The following is a 27,500-nucleotide window of genomic DNA, read 5'->3' as shown; positions in this document are numbered from 1 at the left end:
GCCCACATCATGTACTTATTTCTCTGTTTGTCTGTCTACTAACTCTAGATATAGATGAATGCAGCATATCTACTAACCAAAGCAAGGCTTGTTCGTATGGTTGCATTAACACACCAGGAAGTGCATACTGCACATGTCCCAACGGATTCACTTTGCAGGAGAATCAAAGGGACTGTACAGGTACATTGTCTCACTTTGTCTAAATTTGCACATTGTTCTGTGTTGTTTATTTGTTTATATGCTTTTTAAATATAATTTTGTTCCCATGTTTATGTCTTTATACATGCTTTTGTTTCTGCGTTTATGTTTTTTTTTTCATGTTTTCATTTCTGTTTGTGTGTTATTTTTTTTAGATATGTTTGCATATTTGAATTTATATCGCTTTTTCAGTGTTCTTGCACAACTAGTAAGCTGTGTTTACATTATGTTTCACTTCTGATGCTTATATCATTGGTCACACTACATTGCTTGTCTACTGTCTTTTTCATTGTTTATATCTGTGTCATCATATCATTAATTTGACATACTGTTTGAGAGGAAGAGTACTATTAAGAAGGCCTTGTCTCAGAAGTGATTCTGATGTGCATTTGGACAATTCTATGGAGGTGTTTCTTTGGAAACCACAATTGACCAGAAAACATCTACGATTTTCAAGGAAGCAGAAAACAAAAAATAGTAATTTATTGGTATTAGTTATTTTTTATGTTAGCACTAAAAGGAAAAGGAGCCACAACTTCAATAATGATGTCCTTACTACCACCATAGTTACTACTACTACTACTACTACTACTACTACTACTACTACTACATTTTTATTAATTAGAAAAGGTGGCAAAGAGCTTACAGCCTTTAAAGGTTTTTCTTTTACATGGGTAAAATGCTGTGATTGGTACCTAGTTATAAATTTTGTAGGTTGTCATCTATAGAAAATGTATGAACTCCAGAAAATTTCAGTTTTGGTAGGGAATGACTGGATGAAATGCTGAATGCAGTGTCTAAAGAAAAGGCTAACAAAAGAAGGAAGAATGTTGTGGTGGAATATAATATTTTGGTCTTAGTGAAAGACTATATAGTTTGTTAATTCAGAGAAGAGGATGATGCCATTATAATATTAGTCTCAAATTTTAGCACAAGGCCAGCAAGTTTGCGGGTGGGGTAAGTTGATTATATTGACCCCAGTGTACAATTGGTAGTTATTTTACTGACCCTGAAAGGATGACAGGCAAGGTTGACCTTGGCGGCATTTGAACTCAGAACATAAAGACAGACAAAATGTTGCTAAGCATTTTGCCCAGCATGCAGTTCTGCCTGCTCACTACCTTAAGTCATTGTCATATTAGTAGAAGTGACAGAAAGAAGAAATAATATGTATGTGAACAGTTGTTTTGTCATGCTGTCAGGGAAAAGGGTCTATTAACTCTTTAGCATTTAAACCAGCCATATCTGGCCCAAATATTCTACCTGCTTCATGTTCAAGCCGACCAGATCTGGCCTCTCCCTCCTAGCCCACTATGTCATTTTAAAAATAAAGAATCACATCATCAAAATCTCAAAGCTACGTGATAATAAATGATTAATTTAAAACAAGCATTATATTTTAGATAGTGACCTGAATGCTAATGAGTGAAGCAGCTCCATTACTTTGATTTTAGGTGTGATGTGAGATGTGTAGATACAGCAGTTGTACTGTCTAAAATGTGACTCAGTTGTGTGGGTAAAGTAGCAATAGTGTCTCAATTGTATAGATATAACAGCAGTACTGACTTAGATGCTACTATATTTATATATCATAGACATATGATGTAAAGCTAAAGAGCAGTACTGTTTATGATATTTCAGCATTACTGTCCCAGATGTTCAAATATGATAGTAATAATAGTAGTACTGCCTCAGCTGTATCTATTCTGTATAGGTAGAGACCAACACTGTCTCAGATATGTCTACAGATGAAGAAATGTCTGGATTTTAAGAGGAAGCCTAATTTTTGAAGGGCAGATTTGGTGATAAGTGGGGTTCCTATGAGAGACCATTATAGATTGTAAGACAAAATATTTGTGTCAATTTTAAGGACATCAGTTACATGCTGTCTTTGTGTTGGGATGGTTAGGTGCAGGAATGCTTTCTTTATATTCTTTTACTTGTTTCAGTCAGTTGACTGCAGCCATGCTGGAGCACTGCCTTTCATTCAACAAATCGACCCCAGGACTTATTCTTTGTAAGCCTAGTACTTATTCTATTTGTTTCTTATGCCAAACTGCTAAGTTATGGGGATGCAAACACACCAACATTGGTTGTCAAGCAATGGTAGGGCAACAAACACAGACACACAAACATATACATACATACATACATGCATACATACATACATATTTATCTATCTATCTATATATATATATATATATATATACATACAAAAACGGCTTCTTTCAGTTTCCACCTATGAAATCCACTCACAAGGCTTTGGTCAGCCCGAAGCTATAGTAGAAAACACTTGCCCAAGGTACCATGCAGTGGGACTGAACCCAGAACCATGTGGTTGGGAAGCAAGTTTCTTACCACACAGCCAGGTGCAGTTTCTTTATGTTTCTGGAGGAGACTTGGCTGTTGTGATCCTACTGGCGGAGGTTTGCAAGGTTTCTATGCAAGATAGTAGAGTAACAAGTTTAAGTTGAGTGTAAATGACACTTGTTTGAAAAAGACTTAAGAGTAGTAAAATGTGATATTGTTGAAGAAATGTTTGTAATTAAAAGTCAGGACCTTAATGAGCAGAAAGAAGAATGTAGAAGACATAACCAAAACTTTGTAATATATAACCTTGTCTACTCTTGCTGCTAAGTAGTAATTTGATAGGAAACTTTGATTCAAAACATGAGGCAGATGAAGTATACAAGTAACCAATTGAATGAGGAAGTTTTTATGCATACGCATGCATGTCATTCAGTTTTATTTCAAGATTTCTTGCCAATAGAGAAAGAGATCCAAGGCTCCTGGAATTTCAACAACACCAACAGGGTATTTTTGTATGTATATGTGCAGATTTGTATGTTTTGTTTTGTGTATGTATTCTCATGCATACAGTTGCATGTCAAGACATGCTCAAATATACTTAAATGATAAACTTCTGGAAAGTTTTACAGATTTCTACAGTTCCAGTGATGACTTGGATCTGTAGTCTTCCAATTAGCTTTCTCCTTTCTGGTTTTGAGAAGCCTGATTTCTCAAAATTGGTATTTAAGAAATGTGTTACATATCCCAGTAATTACAGATATAAACCTGAGCTTGTAATCATGTTAGAGTAGTTGTAGATTCTTCAATGGTTTAATGTAAGTATTTCCTTTTTAGCTGATGTTCACATCTGCTAGGCAGCTGATTTCCACAACCAAACACAGTTTCTGTTCTCTATCCCAAATTACTATACCAGGTCTATTGTGTTTACATTGTTTGTATGCATGTATGTATGTATGTATGTATGTATGTATGTGTGTGTGTGTGAGTGTGTGCGTGTGTGCGTGCATGCATGCATGTATGTATGTATGTATGTATGTATGTATGTATGTATGTATGTAAAGTGTCAATGTTTGTTTGTTTTGAAACAATATTGCCATTTCTCCATGTGATTCAGATGCAAACCAGAATAATGCATGAACAAAAACGCAAAAGCAAAAAACACTGATCCATGGTCCTTTGGAATGAGGAATGACTCTAAATAAGATATAGAGAGAGATCAAAAGTTGTAGAAATGGAGTAGTAGAGAAGGTGAGTTAGTTTGAAGCACAGAAACATCAGTTTGTCACATTAAGCTTGGTTTTCATTTCTCCTTCAGCCTTTTATTAAACTTTCTGTCTGAGAGAGTTTAACAAATTTATAGCTGTGATTGTGTTGTGGTGGAGAGAGTAACAGAGCAGTAGAGTTGTCACTAATTGGGCAAAGGAGTATGACAAGGAATATCAGGATAGGGAAAGTTAAAGGGTTAGTGACAGGGCTCATTGAGAAAGGTGGTAGGCTGAGTTGTGTAGAGGTGTCTAAGGTTAATGTACCTTGTAATGAGTATGAGAGGTGTGAGAGAAAGGGGATGGGTAAGAAGGTAATAGATAGGATGGGGAGAATCCTGGGAGAGTCATTGAAGGAGGAGTCATGAGGTTAAAGCCAAAAGGACAAAAGAAGAAATGCTGAGAGGGTGGAGGAGCAGTGGGGAGAAGACAATCAGTAGGTGAGTGCAGTAAAAAGTAGTAAGGGGAAGAAATGCTGGAGAGTGTCATAGATAAAAGAGGAAGAGAAGAGTGTGAAAACTGTGAAAGCATCCCAAATGGAGAGGAGCAAAGAGATTCCATATGGGAAGGCAATGGAGAGAGGGTGGAAGGGTGGAGAGAGAGAGAAAGAGAGAGAGAGAGGGATAGAAGAGGAGTAGTAGGTAGGAACAAAGAATTCAGTGATGGAATGAAAGGCTACAGATGAGGTATTTGGGTAGCAGTAGAAGTAATCTAGGAGAGAGAGAGAGAGAGAGAGTGTGTGTGTGTGTATGTTGCGAGTGATGAAGTGATGGAGGGAGGAGAATGTAACATGATGGAGCAGATGGGGCAATAGAGAGGGTTGGATATAGGGGAAATTGTTACTGTGCTGGGCAAAATGCTTACAAGCATTTTGTCCTTTGCTTTTTGCCTTTCGAGATCAATAAAATAAATACCTGTTGAGCACTGCAGTCGATGTAATTGACTTACTCCCTCCTCCAAAATTACTGTCCTTGTGCCAAAGTTTGAAACCCATTATTACTGAGTGAGGGAAAGTTGCATGCCATCAAAGTAATACTGGGGTAAAGTGCATGAAGACCAGTATACCCATCATAACTACCCATCTGAAAAGGGTATACCAGGCACATGCATCACAACCATATGTGCGAAACATGGTGATCTCATAACAGGATAAACAGTGCATGACCTTGCAGGTGGGGCCCAGTTAGAATTTTCTTCAGGTTGAGTAGCCCATCTTGCTCAAAAGGTCCCTGAATAAGGGTTGTTTCAGGATGTTGAACAAAACACCCATGTTTCCAAAGGTGATTTATCCAAACTCCAAAGAATTCTTCTCAACACATGGTTATCATGCTCCCCTACTGCTTCTGCTTGTGATCAGAGATGCACATATCGTCAGCCACCAAGGGACATGCTCAACTGGTTAAGGTCAAACAACTGACAAGCAAATCTGTGGTATTGAGCAGAATATTTGCTGTAGCCCATGTTTTATACTAAGGCAAAACAATGTACATGATAACACTTCCAATCAGTTAAGATTAAATGTGACTAGAAGTGTTATCATGTACACATACACACAATGGGCTTCTTTCAGTTTCTGTCCACCAAATCAACTCAAAAAGTTTTGGTCATCCTGAGCTATGGTAGGAAGATGCTTGCCTGATGCCACACAGTGGGATTGAACCTAGAACTACATATGTAAAGTTATAAATAATAGGATGTAAGTATTGGGCTGTAAAACCCTTTTGGATAAAAATAGTTAAACATAGAACACTTGCCATGTCTACAGGAGATGTGGGTTCAAGTTCCATGGGCAGCTTTTGACTTTTTCTATCCAAAAGGGTTTTTCATCCCTATATTTACATGATGTTATTCATAGCTTTATGTAATGTGCTTTGAGATATTCAAAGACAAGAATTAGTTACTTTCTCTCAAAATTTTATAAAATGATTCTTATGATGTCAACACTTACACACACACACACACACACACACACACACACACACACACACACACACACACACACACCTTCTTAAACACTTCTTTTGTGTAAGGTGTGTTTTATTATAAGAAGATAAGTGTTCTGTAGTACTGCATATCACCAGTTAATATGAGTGTTAGTCATATCAAAATTTCTTATACTTCATGTAATCAAAACAACCATTATATGACTGGTTGTGTCATGAGATGTTTCCATTCCACACAGTCCCCTCATTCCATCAGCTATAGTATTTCACTTCAAATACCTTCAGTTTTGAATGTCACTTACTTTTTTTTTCTTGGTATTCATCAAGTCTCAAGGAAAGTCACAGCAGGTTACTGGAATTGAACCAACAAGTCCATGTTTCTCCCATAGCCAACTTATGCTGCATGCTCACATGTTGGGCATAACAGACATCTTTTCATCAGAACAACAAACTGCAGAATAAAAAAATGTTTTCTTTCCTAGAGCTCTTGTTGAATAGAACATAGAACACATTACTATAAGAATTGCATCCGTTTTATGTGTTGCATATCAATGTAGAATTACAAGAAAATATATAAAGTGAAACATTAAGATAACATTTTTAAGTCACATAATTAAAATTATAAACAGTCTCAAAAGCTTCATACATTGAAGAAACATTGAAAAAAGTCAACTTTAGACATGAGGCTGCCTTACAATGAAAAAATATGCAAATATAATTATATAAAAAAAGGTCTCACTTTAAATTATATCATTTAAGTTTAACATAAAATGTTTCTACATATACAGCTTCTGGGCAATGCTGAGTACTTGTGTGTGTGTATATATATATATATATATATATATGCACACACACACATACACACACACACAATACAAGCACACACACACACACACACACACATAATTCTGTCCTCTGGCACAACTCACTCACAAGTCATCTTCCACAAGTCCCCACTACAGTCCACTCCACTTCATCTCACTGCCACTTGCTGCCTCTAAATGTCTCCACTCACACTCTCATGAAACATCTCTACTCCATCTGTACTACTTATACTCCCCACCACTGTTCTCTGAGGTAGGCTCCCCACCTCTCTCTCTCGCTTTCTTTCTCACTCAGTTTAACTGTGTCCATCTTTCTCTCTACCTCTGTCTTCTTCCTTGTTCTACTGGGGTAGTCAAACATCTCCTCTGAAGTAAGATAGCTATCCCTGTCCCTCTCTCTCCTGCACCAGCCTCTTGCCTGGCACACAGCCACTTCTCTCAGTTCCTCTCCCTCTCTCAGCTGAGACATCTTTGTCTTGTTAGTTATTTGGTGACCTTGTGGATACTGGAGCCACGTTAAAAGCACCCATGCTGGCACCACAAAAAAAAGCACCCAATACATTCTGTAGTTCACATTAGGGAGGGCATCCAACCAGAGAAACCATGCTAAGACTGGAGCCAATGAATCTGCTGGCATGCCAACTCCTGTCAAACTGTCCAACCCATGCCAGCATGGAAAACAGATGAAAATGAGTGGAACTGAACCAGTGTGTGTGTGTGTTAATTATACTGGTGTAATGACTCTCCTTAGACACAACAAAATTTGTTTCAACACAAATTCACATAAAGAATCTTGCAAACCAGATACAAAAATGAAGTATAAATAAATATATATATATATATATATATATATATATATATATACTCCAAGAGAGTTAGGGGTTGAGGATTCAACCCACTAAGGGATAGTATCTATCCAATATACTGCTGGGAGGGTACCCAATTATTGTTACACTAGTGTTATACCAAGTGTAATAAGTGGGTGCGGGTAAAAGGGGGTTATTTTACCCTAAATTTATATAGCAATGAGAAAATGGAGGAGAATATGCGGTATCCATCAACTTGCAGGCAATGTATTCCATTGATTAATTTGTTTATTTTATAACTAAAATGACAAAAACCACAATATACAGATGCTTATGACATACCATGTCATATTAACAATTACGGTTACAAATATAAAGTACATTTAGCAATTGGAGAATGTACAGAAACTTACAGCTGTTTCGGCCTAACATTGGCATGCCCCATTCTATCTCTATAGCTCCTGTGCGCCGGAGTAATTAGCAGATGAAAATGATGAGTTGCAGGACGTCCTCATCAAGCTCAACAAATCTTCCAGGATGAGGCTTGTCTCCTAGTTTCTATCAGAATTTCTGGAACCACTGTTCACACTAGCATATACTTATTGTCTGATCCCCATATACTGCATTAATATTCCTCTCACTTTCATTTGTGTTGTTGCCCTTTTATTGAACTCATAAAGCAAAATATGCCAAATATGCTCCTTTGTCACTTCTGTTATAGCTTTGAAAAAATAACTGTTAAAATCAAACTGCACTCTTCAAAACTTGCACTAAGAATGAGTCCAAAGTAAAATTATTACCTGCTTTTATAGCAAGGTGATGCAGGTAGCTTATCCCATTCCCCTCCAACATTTAATCTATGCAATTGAAAAAAACTGCATTATTTATAGGATGACCCAATATATATACATATATATTTTAAATTCATTTAGGTACCGTTAGAGTATGCAGATAGAGCTCCTATTTCATTATGCTGGCTACCGTTTAATGATACTGACTAGTGAGTCAGATTTTCGGGGCTACATCATGGTTATACCGATATAATGTGGGATAAATATAATATAAAATATTATTATTATCATTATATTCTATTATATATATATATATATATATATATATATATATATATATATATATCTATATATATAAATATATATATATATATATATATATATATATTTGAAAAAAATGAGTAGAGATGGCTTTTGTGGGGGATAATTTTTATTTGAATGATAATGTTTACTGTAAACATTATCATTAAAATAAAAATTATCCCCCCAAAAGCCATCTCTACTCATTTCTCAAGAACTTTTATTATTCTACTATATATTCATATATATATATATATATATATATATATATATATATATATATATATCATGTATCCACACACATGCTTTTCTTGGACCTTTTTCCTTCTCTCTGGACCTTTCCTATCTTTTTTCTTCTAAAGAACCATGTTCGAAACATTATACTCCCACTTTTTTTGCCATCTTATTCTGAGCATCATCCTAATACATTCGAGATGTACAACCTTTTGACTTTTGTTGTATTACTTTTTATTTTCAACTTGCCTCTGTGTGTGTGTGTGTCTTTGTATGTGTGTCTTTGTGTGTGTGTGTGTCTGTGTGTGTGTATGTGTGTGTGCATGCGTGTGTGTGCATGCGTATGTGTGTTTAAGTGTGTGTGTGTGTGTACATATTCTGTTTACTTACAAGGCTTTGGTCAACCTAGGTTATAGAAGAAATCACTTGCCTAATGTGTCATGTAATGGGACTAAACACAAGACCACACAGTTTAGAAGCAAGCTTCTCAACCACATCGCCATGGATCTATCTATCTATCTATCTATGTGTGTGTGTGTTTATGTCTATATAAATGATTTTTACATATGTGTATGTATGTGGATATATATATGTGTATGTATGTATACATACATATACATATATATATATATATATATATATATATATATATATATATATATATATATATATATATACACATGTATATATATATATATATACATGTATATATATATATATGAATATATTCTCACATACACACCTACACACAGATATGTACAACCACCCTTTGTGTGCATAAATGTAAAGACATACTTAATACAGTAGACATAAGCGGATACATATAAAACATACACATGTACTTGTATGCATATAAATATAAAACAATGATAAATGCATACTAAGGTACACGTGTATACATTTTGTATGCGGATGTGTGTGTGTGTACATATATGTAGACGTGCATATCTGTACATATATTTGTTTTTTATGCATGTATATATGTATGTTATTGTGTGTGTGTGTGTATAAAATTAAAACTACTGTATACACTTATATGCTTACACACATCAATGCATACACATTTACCTACATATGTTGTTAAGTCTCCAGTTAGACAAGTGAGGAGAATACAATAACATGGCTATATTGCATTATTGACTGAATGCATCTCTTTCCCCTCACTTTCTACCCTATAGCTCCAGTAACCCACTACCATTACCACTCAGGAAACTGACCATTAATTTCAGTGCTTGTGTTTAAATGAACACCAAAAACTGCCAAAATCATGCTATTCTTTGCGTTTTAAGTGATCTTCACTAATTTTCAAAGGGTTTGCTGCTTGTAATAATAATAATAATAATAATAATAATAATAATAATAATAATAATAATAATAATAATAATAATAATAATAATGATAATAATGATAATGATAATAATAATAATAATAATAATAATAATAATAATAATAATAATAATAGTAATAATAATAATTGCTTCTAATATAAATATTATTATTATTATTATTATACTGCTATTATTATTATTATTAATCTTATTATCATTATTATTATTATTATTATTATTATTATTATTATTATTATTATTATTATTATTATTATTATTATTATTTTCAATGAGCCTTCTTTTATGTAAGAGTGTTGTTATGGTCATTTTGTCTGGCAAGTGGCAGTATATAACTCACTAATTGCTGGAAGTCACATGACTGAGGCTTCTGAGGGAGTCACTGAGTGGTTACGGGTGTCTGGGATTGTTTCTTTCTATGCATGCATGTATGTGTGTAGGGATAGGTGCATTGCTGTGTAGGCATGTATTTGTATATGTGTGAGAGTCTCTGAATGTGTGAACATGCTTGTATCTATAAGTATGCCTCTGTAAATGAGTTTATAATTATCCTTATGTATGCACACACACACACACACACACACACACACATATATATATATCTATGTATGTATGGATGTCTAAGGTGTAAATGTTTGTGCTTATGTGGTTAGTGACTATATGAACGCATGTGAAGGGTTTGAAGAAAGCTTTGTGTGTTTGTGTGACTTAATCTATAATTGTGTATTTTTGGATACACACATGCACACACACATATATAAATATACAAGATATACTTATGATATTATTTATATAAAACATTCATGTCCCTATAATACATATATTATATATATTATATATATTATATATATATACAAACATATATAATATATATATATATATATATATATATATATATATATATATATAAAAACATCAGCATGGCCGCAGCTCTAAGCTGAAACTATAAACTAAACTAAACTATATATAAAACATATATATATACAGTATATATATATATATATATACAAATATATATATATATATATATATATATATATATATATATATATATATATATATTTATATTACATATATATATTACTATATATAGTATATCTATATCATATATATATATATTACATTATTACATATATATATTACTATATATAGTATATATATATCATATATATATATATATATATATATATATATATATATATATATATATCTGTATAATATGTGTGTGTGTGTGCGTGTATATTATATATATATGGTATGTGTATATATTATATATATATATTTATATGTATGTATATGTGTGTTATATATAATACATACACATGTAGACATCCACACATATGCACACACACATACAAACATATATGTATGTAGGCTTGTATGTGGTATGTTTGTATATATGCATGTATGTATAATTTTGTGTACCTGATGGTTTAGTATTTGTGCAAGCATGCTGTAATGAATGCTTGTTTCTAAGTATGTGTGTCTACACACACACACACACACAATTTCATTTTGTTTCTTCTCTGCTTCTGTGTGTGTGCATGCATGCGTGTGTGAGTGTGTGTGATTACATGTATGTATCCATATGTCTATACATTTGAGCCTGTTTATATGTTCAGATACCTGTGTGTAAGTTATGTCTGTCTAAAACCAAGGGTTCATAGTCTTTATGTAAAGGAAGAAAGGAATTATAGGTGGTGGTGGTGGTAGTGAATTCAGCCCTGCCACCCCCCACCCCATCCCCCACTTCTTCCATTCTTTTGTTATGTTGAAGTTTGATGTTGATGTTCGGTTATTGTTAATTTAATATCGGAAAATTCTAGATGTATTATAAGGAGGTGTCTGAGGGTGTGTGAGTGTGGGTATGTGTGAGTGTGGGTATGTGTGTGAGGGAACGACCATATGTGTGTGTGTCTGTGGGTGAAGCCATGTGTGTGTGTGAAGGAGAAATAGTGTGTGTATGTGTGTTTGTGTGCATGTGCATGTCTGTATGGTTGTGTGTATATGACAGACAGAGAGAAAGAGGGAGAAAGAGAGGGATAGAAGAGGAGGAGGAGAGAGAGAGAGAGAGAGAGAGAGAGGGAGAATATGTCTGTGTCTGAGGTAATACATGTGTATCTGAGTTCGTGTATGTTTGTATGTATGTATGTGTTTGTGTTTAAGTTTAGCTTTCACCTACAAACAATATTGTTGTTGTTATAGTTATTAAAGATTATTATTACAGTAAGAATGATTTCTTCTTTCTTTGTTGTTGTATTTATTGTTGATGGTGCTTATATATATATATATATATATATATATATATATATATGTAGATAGATATGTATGTATGCATGTGTGTATGTGTTTATATATGTATATATGTCTGTGTGAATACATACATATGTCTATGTCTGTGTGTGTCTGAATATTTATGCCTGTGTATATGTGTGGTTAAGTGTGTGTATGCATGTGCCTGTGTGCATGAGTATGTGTCTCTGTTTGTATCTATTGCTTATTATTTTTTTATTCTTGTTTACATCGCCATCTTCATTATCATCATGTTCTTGCGTGTGTATCTATAGCTATGCATTTCTGCATACACTTTGTATATCTGTGTGTGTGTGTGTGTGTGTGTGTGTGTGTTTGTGTGTGTGCATGTGAGTGCACGCATTGATTTCATTACTTTCAATTCCCACCCTGATTTTAAGTATCATAATCACCATTGTCATCATCATCATTATTACCATTAATAATTATATGTGTATGTGTATATATATGTTTGTATTTGTGTGCATGGGTGTCTATATGTATGTGTATGCACACTGTTCAATGCCTTGTACCATTTTTTCTATCATTCCAACATAACAATGTTGTTTATAATAGCAAGATCAAGGGGAAAAAGCAAAGAGAAAAAAAAACATATTTGAAAATAATAAATAATAAATAAATAAACAAACTGTAAAACACTGCGATCATGGGACAGCTGAGGTATTTAATGACCTTTGAAAATTTGTGTTTTATTGTTTTTTCTGCAGCATGTGGAGTGGGCATGGTTGGGTAGGGAGAAAGGGGTTGGGGACTGAACTATTGATTAGATCCTTTATAGAATACAATGGATAGTTTGTTACAATGGGTTCATTTCAGAACACAGACATGCACATATAAACACACACATACAAATATATCAATACATATACACATATATGATGCGTATATATTTGTGTGTGTGTACACACACACACACACAAACACAAACACATGCATAGATATTTGTATACCTATGTAACTGTCTGAAGGTTAATCAAGTCATGAGCTGCTAGAAATAGCAACCAAATCTTCCTCAAATCACTATCTGCTATCTAAAGAAAGGAAAGTATATACTAGGTAATGCAGTTCTAGATACAGAACACCAGAAATAAAAGAAAGGATGGTCATGACTGGAGTGTGTAGGATCAGATTTAGCTGAAAAATAAGCACTAAGACGTTAATATACTGAATTACTGATCAAATAGTCATAGATTTATATTTAATATAGTCATGAAGTGGTATTTTACTTTACCTTTCAAATGTGTTTTACTCCTTTGAAAGTGAAAAGCTTGTGAAATGAGTGACGTGAGTGAGAAGGTAAAGTATAGAGCTTTAAAATCACTTAACTCATGAGAAACCACTTTGCTAAGGAAAACCATCTTTATCATTGTAAAGTTTGTTTTTCAGTGATGGCATAAAAAGTAATGGGTTTGTCATACAGCGTACTATGACTTGTTACAGCCTACCTTTAGCAAGAAGAGAAACTGTTCGTTGTTAGCTGAGGTAAAAGTTGCTCATTGGGATTCTTCCACCATATTAGCTTCAATACTTTCATGACAACCAGCCTTGCACCCCCCAAAAAATACAAGCAAACTGTTTCACATTCTCCTCCATTAACAGGAGCTTTGCTATGGTGCTATGATATTGGACAAGTTTAAGAAGCTTAAAAACCATCTTAATTTCATAAAACATGGCACCTTCCCAACCCTTTTTAAAATCCTCACAAGACCCCTCCCAAAGAGGAATATGAACCATAGTGACATAAGCTACCTGCTGCATCTACAGAGTTATTTGAGGGATCCACTGACTGCATTTTATGTTGCTCTTACAGACAATTACTTCTGTGTATCATCTACATCTGACACCCTCGTTACTGGTCAGCATTCTAGTAAACACACACCATTTTGCAGCAGAAGTCTGGTTTAAGCACCCCATATAAACCCTCATAACTTTTTATTTCTTGGAAATTTTAGAAATTTTTTTTGCAAATTTATGTTCTACACACAGGGATTCATATGATTATGCAAATAGAAATAATAATAATTTTGTTGAGTGTGTGATTTAAGGATGATTCAGCTATTGTTATTAGCACATCTCACAACTAACTCTGATACCTTCCTCATTTCTTTGTCATTCAGATATGTATTGATGTTTTTCAATATTTTCCCCCACAAAACTGATCTGCTTTCAGCAAGATTGGCTCTTGACCAATTCTTTATTATGAAGCAAGAAGGCTGTGTTATCAGAGTTAAGGTGTATGCTCTAAGGCGTACAGGAATGAAAGCTGTTTGACAAATTTGAGTAGCAGAGGAACAGAAGTAGAAACAAAGCCACAGTTTGGTCTTTGATAGATTAGGTTGAATGCACCACTCAATCTCAAACAAATGGGAACAGCTTTTCAGTGGTATTTTGCTCACATGCTTGAGATGCACAGTAGGCTGGATCACAGGATAGACTTCAAAGTGAATCTCAACAACCTGGCATGATCTGTCATGATCCTTAACAACTGATGTTGAGTGTTGCAAAAAAAAAAAAAAAAAAAAAGAAAAAGGAAAAAAACCCCACACCCACTAGAACACAGGAATTGATGGCTAGCTGCACGGTGGGCGAATTACCTAGTTTGGATGGTCTACCCTACAAACTTGATGTTTCTATGCTAGACATTTTTGATGAGTTCTTTGAAGCAGAATGAAAGAATTCCAAGAACTGTAAGTTGTGGCGTGGTAGCTGAGAAAAGGACCCAAAACAAGTGGGATCATATTGATCACTTTTGACTAAACACAAATTTCAAACTAACATGGCAGTCCAGAGAAATAGGACGAATGCTGCTAATCAACAGCAGCATTCGTCTTATTTCTATGGACTGCTACATTCATTTGGCAATAGATATTAATACCTTGTACTGCTGCTGTATCTCTCCTTTAGAGAGATTTAGAAATTATAACATTTCTAATTACAAATTTCAAAATTTTGGTAATGTATTAGTGAAGAGGTTGGTGCTTGTTGCCAGTGGTCTAATTGATAATGTAGGGACATGTGCCATCCCAAACATATCTAGCTACAACACTGATAGCTATTCTGATTCCAGTCTTTTTCTGGGGTCATCAAGTCTTTGAGGAAAATAATATTGGAGTTTGGACTGGATGTTCTTCAAAAGTTCTTTACACTGATAATCTCTCTGAGAATTATTGAAAGCATTTCAAGCAACATTGAGGTCAACATGCTAAAGACCAAATTACTTCAACTTAATTACAAAGAATACAGCTTTTTAATAACATGAGGGAAGAGGTGATAATAAAGGTGGAATTCTGCTTTGAGCGACCCATATAACTCCACATAACTTTTTTATTTTTTGGAATTTTCAGAAAATGTTCATGAATTTTGTTCTTCACATGAGAATTCATATGATTATGAAAAAAATATTTTTGATCCCCCCCTATCACCTAAATTCTAAAAGTTTCAACCTTTTTCGAATTTCTTTTTTAAATCAAAGTTTAAAAAAGGGACAGTCAAGATATTTTGCTTAAATCCCAGCAATGAACCAATCTTGGGTACATCATCATTCCATGAAATGTGTTTTTGAGGGGAAAAATATTGAAAAACATCAATACATGTATGAATGACAAAGATATGAGGAAGGTATCAGGTAGTTGTGAAATCTGCTAATAACAATAGCTGAATCATCCTTAGATAGACCTTCTTTTAATATTCTAACTAGGCCTCTCTCTAATCTAGTATTGCTATTCCCTTACTAAACGGTATCAGTTCTGCTTCAGTTGCTCAGTTGTTGACAACTGTTCCTGGCAACATCCACTTAACTAATTTGCTAATCTGGTCTCTGTAAGCTTTGGGAAAGGCACATTTAAATTCCAGTAATCAGGTTTCTGTTTATGAAACCTATCAAGGTTGACTGAATTAAAGAAAACAAAACTATCCTTTTCTTTGGCCTACAGTATACTCTATTCAGGTATGATCTGGATGACCTGATGCAATTTGTCCATGTCTACATTGGCACATTTGAGAAATCCAGTCATTTCCTGTCAGACAATTGGAAACATCTGAGAAGGTATGCGAGGCTTTTGCACTCCATCTTCTATTCGCTAGCTTCACACTGTTCCAGTGCCTCCAAGATGCTGTTGCAGTCCCCAACTAATCAAGGAGTAGGATGTTTCCAAGAAAGATTCTTAAGGCCTAAAGAAATGCAGCTAGTAGATGGTTAGTAGTGGGAAGGTATGATCATCACTGGTATTCACATCCAGCAATATTGACTTAACCTCTGGTTTCAGGATGTTTATGTCTAGTAACCTCAGGTTATTGGCAGAAGGTGGCATTGCTTCCAGTGTAATCTCAGGGTTTGTGCAGTCAAACTGCCTCTTCTGAGTATGGTTATGTTCGATAAAATTGGATAAGAGATAAGAACTACTTACCTTATTCCTGTGGAAGAACAGGTGATCTGCACTTCTAACTTATTATGAGTATTTCTACCAGTCATAATTTTTGTTTATTGTCTCCTAGAAGTTTGATGTTATTTTTAGGATTTCCATGTGAGTTTATAGGTATGATGTAGTCACCATGTGTAACGTTTGTGCATTGCTGTATATGTCTAGTTAATTCATTGTTGTTTGTGTTTATGATGTTTTTTGTTCACTTTGTGAATGTTGTTCTTATTGCTGGTTTTAGTGCAGATTGGATTGTGTTTGTGTTTGTTGTGGTGTTTGCAAGGTTAGTGCTGTCTGTGATGGTGGTGGAATTGATATTGATATTGTGAAATGTTTTCCCATTTTCAAATCTCTCAATTTTATGTGAGGGCAGATTTGTTTTGTCCTTTTGTCTCTCTTCTTACAGAGTCAGTTTTCCACTTTTTCATCTTTGTCACTCTTATTACAAGACATGTCAGGATGATTTGAGGTAGTAGAGTTATGTCATGTAATGTGCTGGAGTTAGAGTTCGACGATTCTGTTGCTTCTAGTAAAGATGTTCCTGTTGTTATTGTTGCCATGAGGAGAAGGTTCTGTTGCTGTTTTTGTTCATGCTGCTGCTGATGTTACTACTGCTCCTGTTTTCACAGCTGCTGCTGCTGCTACAATCTTACTTTTGGAGTTGTTGTTGTTGTTCTGTTCTTGTTGCATGCTGTTGTTGTTCCTTTTTACTTGATTGTGACATTGACAGCAGTGGGTGGGCTTCTTTCATTTGCCCTCTGCTGAAGACAGGGAGCACCATATATGAGACATCTTGGTCTTCAGTTCTCTACCATTACATGCCCAAGAGGTTCTTGCTGGTAAGTAAAACAGATCAGGGATTGCTTTGAGTCTTTCCTGAACTGTTTGGATCAAGAACTCCATTCCTGTTGCTGACCAGTTCCCCTTACACAACTTGTGCATGTCTGATATTTGGGTTTCCTCTTCTCTGTACAACATAGCTGGCATCAACTAATGTTTATTTCTGGCAGCACGTCTACCATGCTCACCTTTGCTATGTGTTGGCCAAGATATAAGGATTAATTTCTCATATAGAAATACACACACACACACACACACACACACACACACACACACACACACACCTGTATGTGTGTGTGTGTAAGTTGAGGCAGATACAAAGGGCTTAGGCAGTGGCCTTATCCTTTACCACTCAGGTGAAAATAATGGCAGAATGAATTCAGCAACCACTGATTTCTTATAAAAAATTTTTTCATTTACAACAAAAAGTTCCAGACAATCAATTATACAAGACTATTAGATACAGAGCTAATGGGGCTTTACTTTAGTAGTTTACAGAAACTCTAACTCTATGGAGTGCTTTCCCCTGTCTTTCCTGATAAGAAATTTCATTAATGTTTATAAGTATCTAAATAAGTATCATTTAATGCTAATTATAAGTTACATTTAAATTTTCATACATGTTGACTTCAAAAATAATATTCATATTTAAAGGTCTGGTATGACATATAAAGGCTCTGTACTGTAATATATAATAGTTCTAACTTTTGTCCATAATTTTTATAATTTAAACTACAATAATATGTCCAATAGCTGGATAAATAACATTATAAATACCCTCTTTACGTATTTAATATTTTTACATAATATTTCTAAAACATGTTTTCATTATCAAATTTAAAGGGCAGAAATCTGTTTGTAAAAGAAACATTTGTATGATAGCATTATAGAAAAAATGTTTATAGAATTCTTTAGGAAGGAACATTTAATTATTTACCGCAAAATATTGATTTCTTAAACTGGCACATGATTGTAAGTTTGTAGTTGAGGAGTATATAACGAGCACTTTCTTTAATCAACTTTGCAAATGAGCAAGTAATACCAACCTAAGTAAATTTGCAGATTTTAAACTCAGAACAAAGTGACAAAACTAATATTGTTAGATGTTTTTTACTGCATCTTTTTTTGCAGCAAAACTAGGAAGGACCTAATTTAACAAAGTGTGTCCCATCCAAGAGGTTGATTTGCTTGAGAAGCACAACAATATTAAGATATCAGGGACTGACTGACTGTGCTTTAATTTTTTAGAATATTTTGTAATGTGAAAACATCAAGTATGGCTGTAGATTGTATATATAATTTAAAACAACTAAAAATGTGGAACTTCTGTTTAAAATAACATCTTCCAATCTTTCCATGCAAGAATGGAAAAGGGGACATTAAAATTATGATGACTAACATTTGTGATTTTATATGCCCATAGCTAACCTCTTAAGAAGGATTTAAAAAGTTATGTTGTAACTTTGTAGCAAATCTAAAATAATGCTCTTTTACCAGTATTTTGTAAAATTTTTAATAAAAACGTAGGCTTGTTCAAGTAGCTTTGCATAGATTTGCAGTTTTTTTCATTTGAAACAAAATTTTAAACTGAAACTTTTGTAGGATTGCAAATTAAAGAACTGATAAAAGATGCCAAGATGAAGTTATGTAAAACTCCTGGTAACCATTTGATTTTTTAGTTGAATCTTAGGAGACCTTAAAGATCCATATTACAAATGAGTTGTTAATGACATGATAGATAATTTTCATCATATTCTAGTAAATAATGGGGGATTTAAGTGCAAGTGTAGAGGTATGGTTTTGGGGGTTAAAAAGTTAGAATCAGATTCAATCCCTCTACATTGCACATTATGCAAGTGTCTTCTACCATAACTTCAAGTTCATCAATACCTTGTGATTGAAATTTAATAAACAGAAACTGAATTAATAAATAGAAACTGCAGGGAATCTTGCAGTGTGTGTATGTGTGTGTGTGTGTGTGTGTGTGTGTGTGTGTGTGTGTGTGTATGTGTGTGTGTGTGTGTGTGTGTGTGTGTGTGTGTGTGTGTGTGCATGCGCATGTGTCTTCTCTCTCTTTCTTTTTTTCTCTCTCTCTTTGAGTAATATTTCATATCAGGAAAAGTTGTAAATATTGTCAAATAAAACAGAAAACTGCTACTTTACAAACACTGTCCCTTGAGATAGTTATTCTGTATCAAATTACAAACACTTCCTTGCTTCTTTCACCATCAAAAATGCAGAGAACAACAGTGTTCTTTTTTTTTTTTTTACCAGTAGTGATATATAAGATAAATAAGGTCAATGTTATTGCTGAGATATTATGCTAATGAAATATATGAAAGCCAGTGGAACATTAATTAGTGTGTTCTTGCTGTATGTGGTGTTTGAAATGTAACAAGCCCTGTAAATATGCATGAAAATAGTTGCAGCATCAATGCACACAGATGGTCATTGTGTTTCAATGTTTGTTGGGATCAATGAAATATACATAAAAAACAAATTATGCATGAAAACTAAATTTAAAAAAAAACTTCTGTTGAACGTAAGCTTTAGTAAGTGTCATTTAGTTTTTAAAATCTGGTGATATGGGAAAATCTCTGATAACATATTCAGATAAATGGTAATCAAAATTAATAGAAAAAAAACTATCAATGTTCCAAATTACTAACTAATATTATATATTATGGCTTTTATAAAGCAATATATTGCCATGCTTCCTTGTTTCAGGTGGTTAATTAACCTACAGAAATGCGTTGCGTCAGTGTAAATAGAGATTTCTTTGTGCATGTATTACAAGACTCATGGTTACATTAAAAGCAGAATATCGTAGTCAGCAGTTATACTATAGACCTTAATGACAGGATCACATGATAGGTTCACATGATAGGATCACATGACCTTGAATCATAAATAAATTAGCCCTTGAAAAATTCGCATAAAATCTCCATTAAGAATAGAAAAATTCATTGGAAATTAGGAAAAATTAAAATAAAATATGTAAAGAACTGCATAAAGACATTTTTCAGTTTGATATATCTAAACAAAAAGCTGCTTCACATTCATACCTGCATACATACATACATACATACATAGGTACAAAGACACATAAATACATACCTACATACATACCAGCATACATACACACACACAAACTGACAGATATATACATACATACAGACAATCAGGCAGACAGACAGTTATAGATATACACTTGCATATAAAATATGTAGATGCATATAATCTGAGTGCAATACATTTTGAATTTATAAAAGAATTTGAAAATTTATACCAGCATTTATGCTTTATATGTATAAGACAATTAATTCAAGCACACACACCAACACACACACACACACACGCACGCACGCACGCACACACATGCACACACACACACACACACACACAAGTGCACTCACACACATATATGAACACACTCATGTACATATGTGTGTGTGTGTGTGTATGAACTTGTACACATCTTCAACATCTTTTGCCAATTCAGAGTGTATAACAAGCATGCACCCACACCTCATACATATATAATTTACATCATTCATACATTTCGTATTGAATTTTTTCAACTCATTCATCATTCCTAATTTTTAGATATTTCTTGCTTTTTTTTCACTCTGTAAAGATTTGGAAACATGTCTTTCTAATGTATTTTATATAGGGGTGTGTGTATGTGTGTGTGTCTGGTTTTTAGTGTCAGTACATTTTGAAAGGTGTTTTAGTCACACAGTAGATCAAAAAAAGTTGGGTGGAGGGTAAAAATGTTACGTATGCGCTGACATACATCTTGAGATTTCAACTAAAGGGTGGCATGTGATTTTAAAATATTTCTATTCAGATATGTCTGGGAGAGAAGGAAAGGAGGTAAGTCTATTAATTGACAAGAAGAGCTCTACCACTCAGATATAGTATTAATTAAGTAAAATTATTTAGGGTTCTATATGGTTTAGTGAGTTTGAAAAGACACAGCCAAAAGAAAAGTTGTTCCATTGAACAGCAAGTAGATCCCCAGAATTAACTTTCCTCATAAGGTTTGTCATTGTGTTTGAAAGCAAGAAACACTGAGTGGGTGACAATGTAAGGATGCAACTAAAAGGTTTGAGTGAGTAGAGTACAGTTGAAGTTGTTGTTATTCCATAGCCCCAGCTTAGTTCTGTCCTACAGCATGCAGGCAACCAGCTAAATGACCAAGCTGACCCACAAATCTATTTTTCCTACTACACCATGTCTCTGCCTAGTTGAAGGTGAATGCCACACATTCCTGTATGTAGTGCATGATAATGTATATAGAGTGCAGTGTGACAGCCTGCACCACCACCACCATTGCTGGAGTATTCATAAAGAATAAGTTTGTTGTAGTTTGAGTGAAATGTGGTGAACTGATGATATTACCCTAGAAAGACATTCATAGATAAGAAGGTGACATTAGAAAATGCAAATTTTTGATATACCTTAATTTAAGACAACAGGGAAACACCATTATACTTTAACTTGTTGTCTTCCACGCTGAACATGGAATTATACTTATCAACAAAGTATTGGTAGTAACACTAGTCCAAGCAACTTATATTATTGGTGTTATTATTGATAAGATGGTTTTAGATGATAATAGTGTTGCATACTCTTGGTTAGCTCTGTATGAACATAACACAGAAATAGCCAGCTGTATGTTTGCAAGACACTGTAAATTCCAAGACCCTTCATAGTTCTATTTGGCCCAAGATCGACTGCTGTTGTTCTGCCATTGTTTGTGCAAAGATGTAGTGTCTCTCTTCAAGAAATCAACATTACATTGCTCTATACATCAAGACATACATTTCATGACATAATCATCATATCACAAACTTCTTCTCATGTTGTCTTAGTGTTTACATCACATTTCATCTTTCTCTCATTTCTACTCCGACCACATCGTTATATTACACAATTCTGTCAATATTAAACTAACATTTTTCTGAATTATTCTTTTCCCTTTGTACAGACATTGATGAATGTGCTTCAAGAAATGGTGATTGTCAACAGATCTGTATGAATGTAGATGGTTCTTACTATTGTGAATGTCACAGACCAGGCTTTATGCTGTCTAATGAAGATAACAAAACCTGTCTAGGTAAATTTTTGTCTTCTTCATGTTTTTTACTGTTTTGTTTTGTTTTTTATCCTATGATTTCATTGATGAGAGGAAGTACTACTTTTTACATAATTTTTCTTCTTAGTTAACACATTTAAGTAATCTGAAATTACTGTACAATTCCAAGACTAAAATATTTACATTATAAAATAAAGAAAGAAATTAATAATGAGTTGAATTGAAGCCTTAATTTTAGAATACAGAACAACATAGGTAGTATAAATTTTGTTATGTGTAAATGTATCAGATCACACACATCAAACTTAATTTAACATTGCATGTTTGTAATGCTTTCTGGAACTAAACTAGGTTTAGTGAGGTTTTTGTGTTCAGTTTCACACTTTATGTATTTAATATTCCATTAGAAAAAAAATAATAAAATTTAAGATTTCAGCTACATAATAGCTGTTAAAGACCCTAACTGGGGTTGATGTAGCTATTCTGTCATAATTGAACTTTCTGTTACCTTAAATTGTATCATAAGCCTTTTTCACTACAAAACTAAAATATTTTCAAACATGCTTGCAAAATGACAAGTTTAATTTACTTGAAGTTTACTTTTGATTTCAAATTTTTTTTTATTATTGTTTTGAGTTTTTTCTTTTTATTGTTTCATTTTTTTTTCTCTTCATTCATTGTTTTGTCTGAAGTTGTTCAAAACTGGCGCAATATGCCAATAGGTTGGAGAAGGAGACTGCCAAAACCTGTATCATCATCATCCAACTTCATTTTAGACTCTCCTCATCTAACTGGTCGTAAAGGTGATGGTACGTTTAAAAAACAAGGGAATGAAACACAGGAATCTGGTAATATGTGGGAAATTATTAATAGATGTGTACACAGTTTTTACTGATTAGTGGATGGATACACTGTTTTCATTAATTAGTGAATGTATATGCACTATTTTTACTAATTAGTGGATGTATATGCATTGTTTCCACTAATTAGCAGATGTACCTGCACTGGTTTCACTAACTCTGCTGTATATGTGCAATAAACAATTCACTAAAGACAAGTGCATGTTTTTACCCACTTTGGCTTTCACATTCAAAGACAAGTTTGTTTTGCTGTATTATATTTACTGGACATAGCATGATTCATTTGATGTGCACTGCAAGCCTGAGTGACAGTTTGAAGGAAAATTAACTGAGAAAAGTGAATAGTGGCAGTGGATAGTGACAGCACCAGCTGATATATCCATGAATTAACTGTGTCAAGATGAATGGATGTGTAAAGCAAATAGAGGACATATGTTTAATGCAGAAGTTCTATAGAGTGAGGGTAGTTCCATAGGACTACACTACTGTTTTGTAGCATTATGGAACTGGTATCATATCATTTGGAGAGTTAATCTAATCAGATTTGTTGTGATGTTTTATTAGTCATTAATAATGTCTAAAATGAGATGTTGTAATGTTTTACAATCAGTTATCAAGTCTAAACTGATTAGTTGTCATGTAAGCTAAAATAGGCAATAAGAAAATTACTGTCTAACAGTGACTTATGTATAAAAGGACTGCGAAGTTTATCATAACAGCTATTATTGGAACAGAACAAGTCTTTTCCAAATAAAAGTAAATAGATAAACAGAAACATAAAAGTGTATACACAGAGCCAGAAAGAATTGGAAGAAAGGGTGGCAGTAAGGAACAATATCCAGAAGTTGGAAGAGAGACTAGACATCAACTCTACTTGACTAGGTGAGAAGCTGAAAATAAAATGTTTGCTAAAATTCTGTGAAGTGAGAATCAGAGCCTGAGGTGTTCTGGATTGCAAAGCAGTGAATCAGTTTGAATCAGCTCATGATAGTGAAAAGTATGCGTCTAACGATGGTGGTGTGCTCACCCTCACTGATGTGAAGAGAAAGTTATGGAAATGCTTGATTGAGTAGAATGGCTGGGAAAGAAAGGGACTTCACCAAGTGGGGCCAGCAGAGGGACCATCCACTGAAATTGACAACTTTATAAAAAAAGCAGTTAAGGATATGAAGGCAAAGAAAGTAGCCAAACTAGCAGGAGTAAGCTGCTGAGATAATGAGAATAGACAACAAAGTAGGACTACTTATACAGTAATCTCTTGCATAATCAACCAAGTGGCATGACAGTATTGTTATCAATTATCACACAAGTAAAGGAAATGATCGAAAAAGAAGCAACTATAAAGATTAAAAAGAATTGTCTAACTTTCAAGGGTTGGCTGAAAATTCATAGGTTGACCCAGATACTCTCATGGAGTGTGACCAGATGAGGTTTATTTTTCAACGTAGTCCCTCTTGTGGTTCACACATTTCTTCCATCAGTGTTGCAGTGCTTGCATCCCATTGGTGAAAAAGCTTTCATCCTGTTTAAAAGTAAAAATCATCAACAGCAGATATGACATCATCATCACTGTGATACTGGTTCCTAGCTAAGTGCTTTTTCATGTTGGGGAACAGATGCTAGTCAGATGGGGCCAAATTAGGAGAATGGAAAGGGTGATTAATCAGTTCAAAGCCAGTCATGCACAGCAGCCATTGAAACCGAGGACTTGCATGCTGGAGCATTATCCCGATGAAACAAGACCCTTTTCCATCAGTTTTCCTGAGGATTTGGTCTTGAGAGCCTTTTGTAACTGCCTCAGCAAATTGACATAGTACTCTCCATTGATGGTGTGGCTCTTTTAAAGATATTCAATAAACGAAATACATTTTGCATCCCAAAAAACTGAGACCATCACCTTTCCTGTAGAGGAAACGACTTTGGCCTTCTTTTGAGCAGTGAAGAGGGGTGTTTCAACTGCAATGGATTGTCTCTTTGCCTATGGCTTAAAATGATGAACTCAATACTCATCCCGAGTTAGGAAATATTCAATGAAACCAGCAGGATCTGTCTCAAACATTGCTAGATTTTTCTGTGATGTGATCAACTTGGTACACTTTTGATCAGGTATCACAAGATATGGCAGCTGCTAAACAGAAACGTTCATCCTGTCAAGTTCATCGAGCAGAATATTCTCCACTTTTACATGGCATATGCTAACAGCACTGACTATTTGATTTATAGTTAATCGCTTGTTATCCATTAGCATGTGGTGAACACAATCAATGTTTTCCTCGGTAGTGGCAATTGCAAGATGTTCAGATCTTGGGTCATCTTCAAGACTCTCCCTTCCCCTCCTAAATTCAGCTGCCCATTTTTGCACTGTTGATAAAGCTGAAGTGTCATCCCCCTAATGTAGCAATTTGGTCAGTATGCATATCATTGGGGGCTAAACCCCATTTCTGCAAATGCTTGATAATGCCATAATGTCCATTTTCAAGAAAAATAGTTACTAGTTACTTTTAAAGTCGTCTTTGAACAGTCAAATGTCAGTTTACTTAGAAAGAAACAATGCAGTTATTAATGCAAAGTGTTTACATTAATGCATGCAAGATTTCACAGCTTTAGCATTATTCCTTCATAATCAGCCTATGAACTTTTCAGCCCACTCTCATATGCAAATAAAAGAAGTTTTAGTACAAATTATTAGGAATAAATTCAGATGCGATGCAGTTCTGGTTTGTGCCAGGATGGAATATTGTTGATGTCCTTTTCCTATTGTGACAGCTCATGGAGTTTTTAACAAAGAGTAACCCACTTTACTCAGCATTCATTGACCCAGAGAAAGCCATTAACAAGGTTCCACATTCAGTAGTTTGATTAAGAAAATTAGGGGTAGATGAATTGCTTGTGAGGACCATGTAAGCCATGAAATCTGAGGAAAAGGAAGACCAAAAAAAGGTATGGGAAGAAGTGGGGAACTCTGATCTTAACAGAGTGAACCTCACAAAGGAAATAGGAAAGGACTGCAACATGTGGTGAAACACTGAGTTGAATAAGCCCCAGAAGACCTACACAAACATAAAAATTTCATAAAATAATAATAATTGTAATTATGATGTTGGTAGGATTTCCATGAAATTCTTCAAAGGATCACACCATATCCATAAGGGCCATATAATCTTTCAAGTATTTCTTGACTGTGATAACTCAAGCTATTGTAAACACAGTCTATAGGTTGAGCTGCTAGATCAACTGTTGAAATAACAGACCGGAATTGGATCCGGAATGAAACTGAAATAGGAATTAGATTGGAAGAAAATGAATATCTGACTTTAATTCTGGACAAATGTCTGTCCACAAGAAATAATTAGGATTTGTTGGCAACTACCAGATAAAGAAGCATCTTTGTCATTTCTTTCACCTTTTAAGGACATTTTGTATATATAATCCCTTTGAGATATACTAAAGGGCTTATGTATCCAAAATGGAGATGAGTCTAGTGTGTCTACTTCTTTGAATGCAGGAGTAATATCTAACAAATTTAAGTTTTATATTTATGAAAATCTCTCTATAGCAAAGTCAACAGATTGTTTCCACTTCTTACACTCTTAATATTTCTGGACATTATCTTTGTGTTAAAAGTTCATAATTCTCTGGCTCCACATGATATGAAAATTGTATTAACAGAAAAGAAAATTTCTTTGTATCAATGAGTTTGCAACCCAAGGTTTATGAAGTATTGTCTAGAAAGATCATTTTTATGAAAGAATACAAACGTACACAGAGACACACTGCTGACCAATAGTTTTAAAATTTCAGATCGACTGCTTTGAGTAATGATATTCTTTAAAGTTATTTGTGACTAATATTTGTGAACAGTTTTAAATTTTGCTTTGTTCCCTACAATAAATCTAATTCCTGAGCATTACTTCAATGTTTGAACAGCACATGAATATCTTAGCACATGTGTAA

General features: G+C 34.2%; 1 protein-coding gene and 1 pseudogene across 4 annotated transcripts in view; one reads left to right on the top strand and one right to left on the bottom strand.

Moving 5' to 3' along the window:
- The window catches only part of LOC106871923 (uncharacterized), a 423,018-nt gene that overhangs the window by 133,856 nt on the left and 261,662 nt on the right, over positions 1 to 27,500 (top strand). For 2 of the 4 annotated variants that reach the window (XM_089361578.1, XM_089361580.1), the window contains 2 exons: positions 49 to 180; positions 22,579 to 22,707. In XM_089361578.1, coding sequence (XP_089217704.1) covers positions 49 to 180; positions 22,579 to 22,707 — 261 coding nt within the window. Of the gene's footprint in view, positions 1 to 48; positions 181 to 22,578; positions 22,708 to 23,378 lie in introns of those variants that run through there. The other 2 variants (XM_089361581.1, XM_089361579.1) reach the window with 2 other exon arrangements.
- Positions 25,387 to 27,500, bottom strand: part of LOC149132845 (uncharacterized) — a 2,692-nt pseudogene continuing 578 nt past the window's right edge.

This window comes from Octopus bimaculoides, chromosome 13, assembly GCF_046866305.1.
Source record: "Octopus bimaculoides isolate indiv1 chromosome 13, ASM4686630v1, whole genome shotgun sequence".
NCBI lineage: Eukaryota > Metazoa > Mollusca > Cephalopoda > Octopoda > Octopodidae > Octopus > Octopus bimaculoides.
This window is presented reverse-complemented; position numbering and strand designations above follow the sequence as displayed.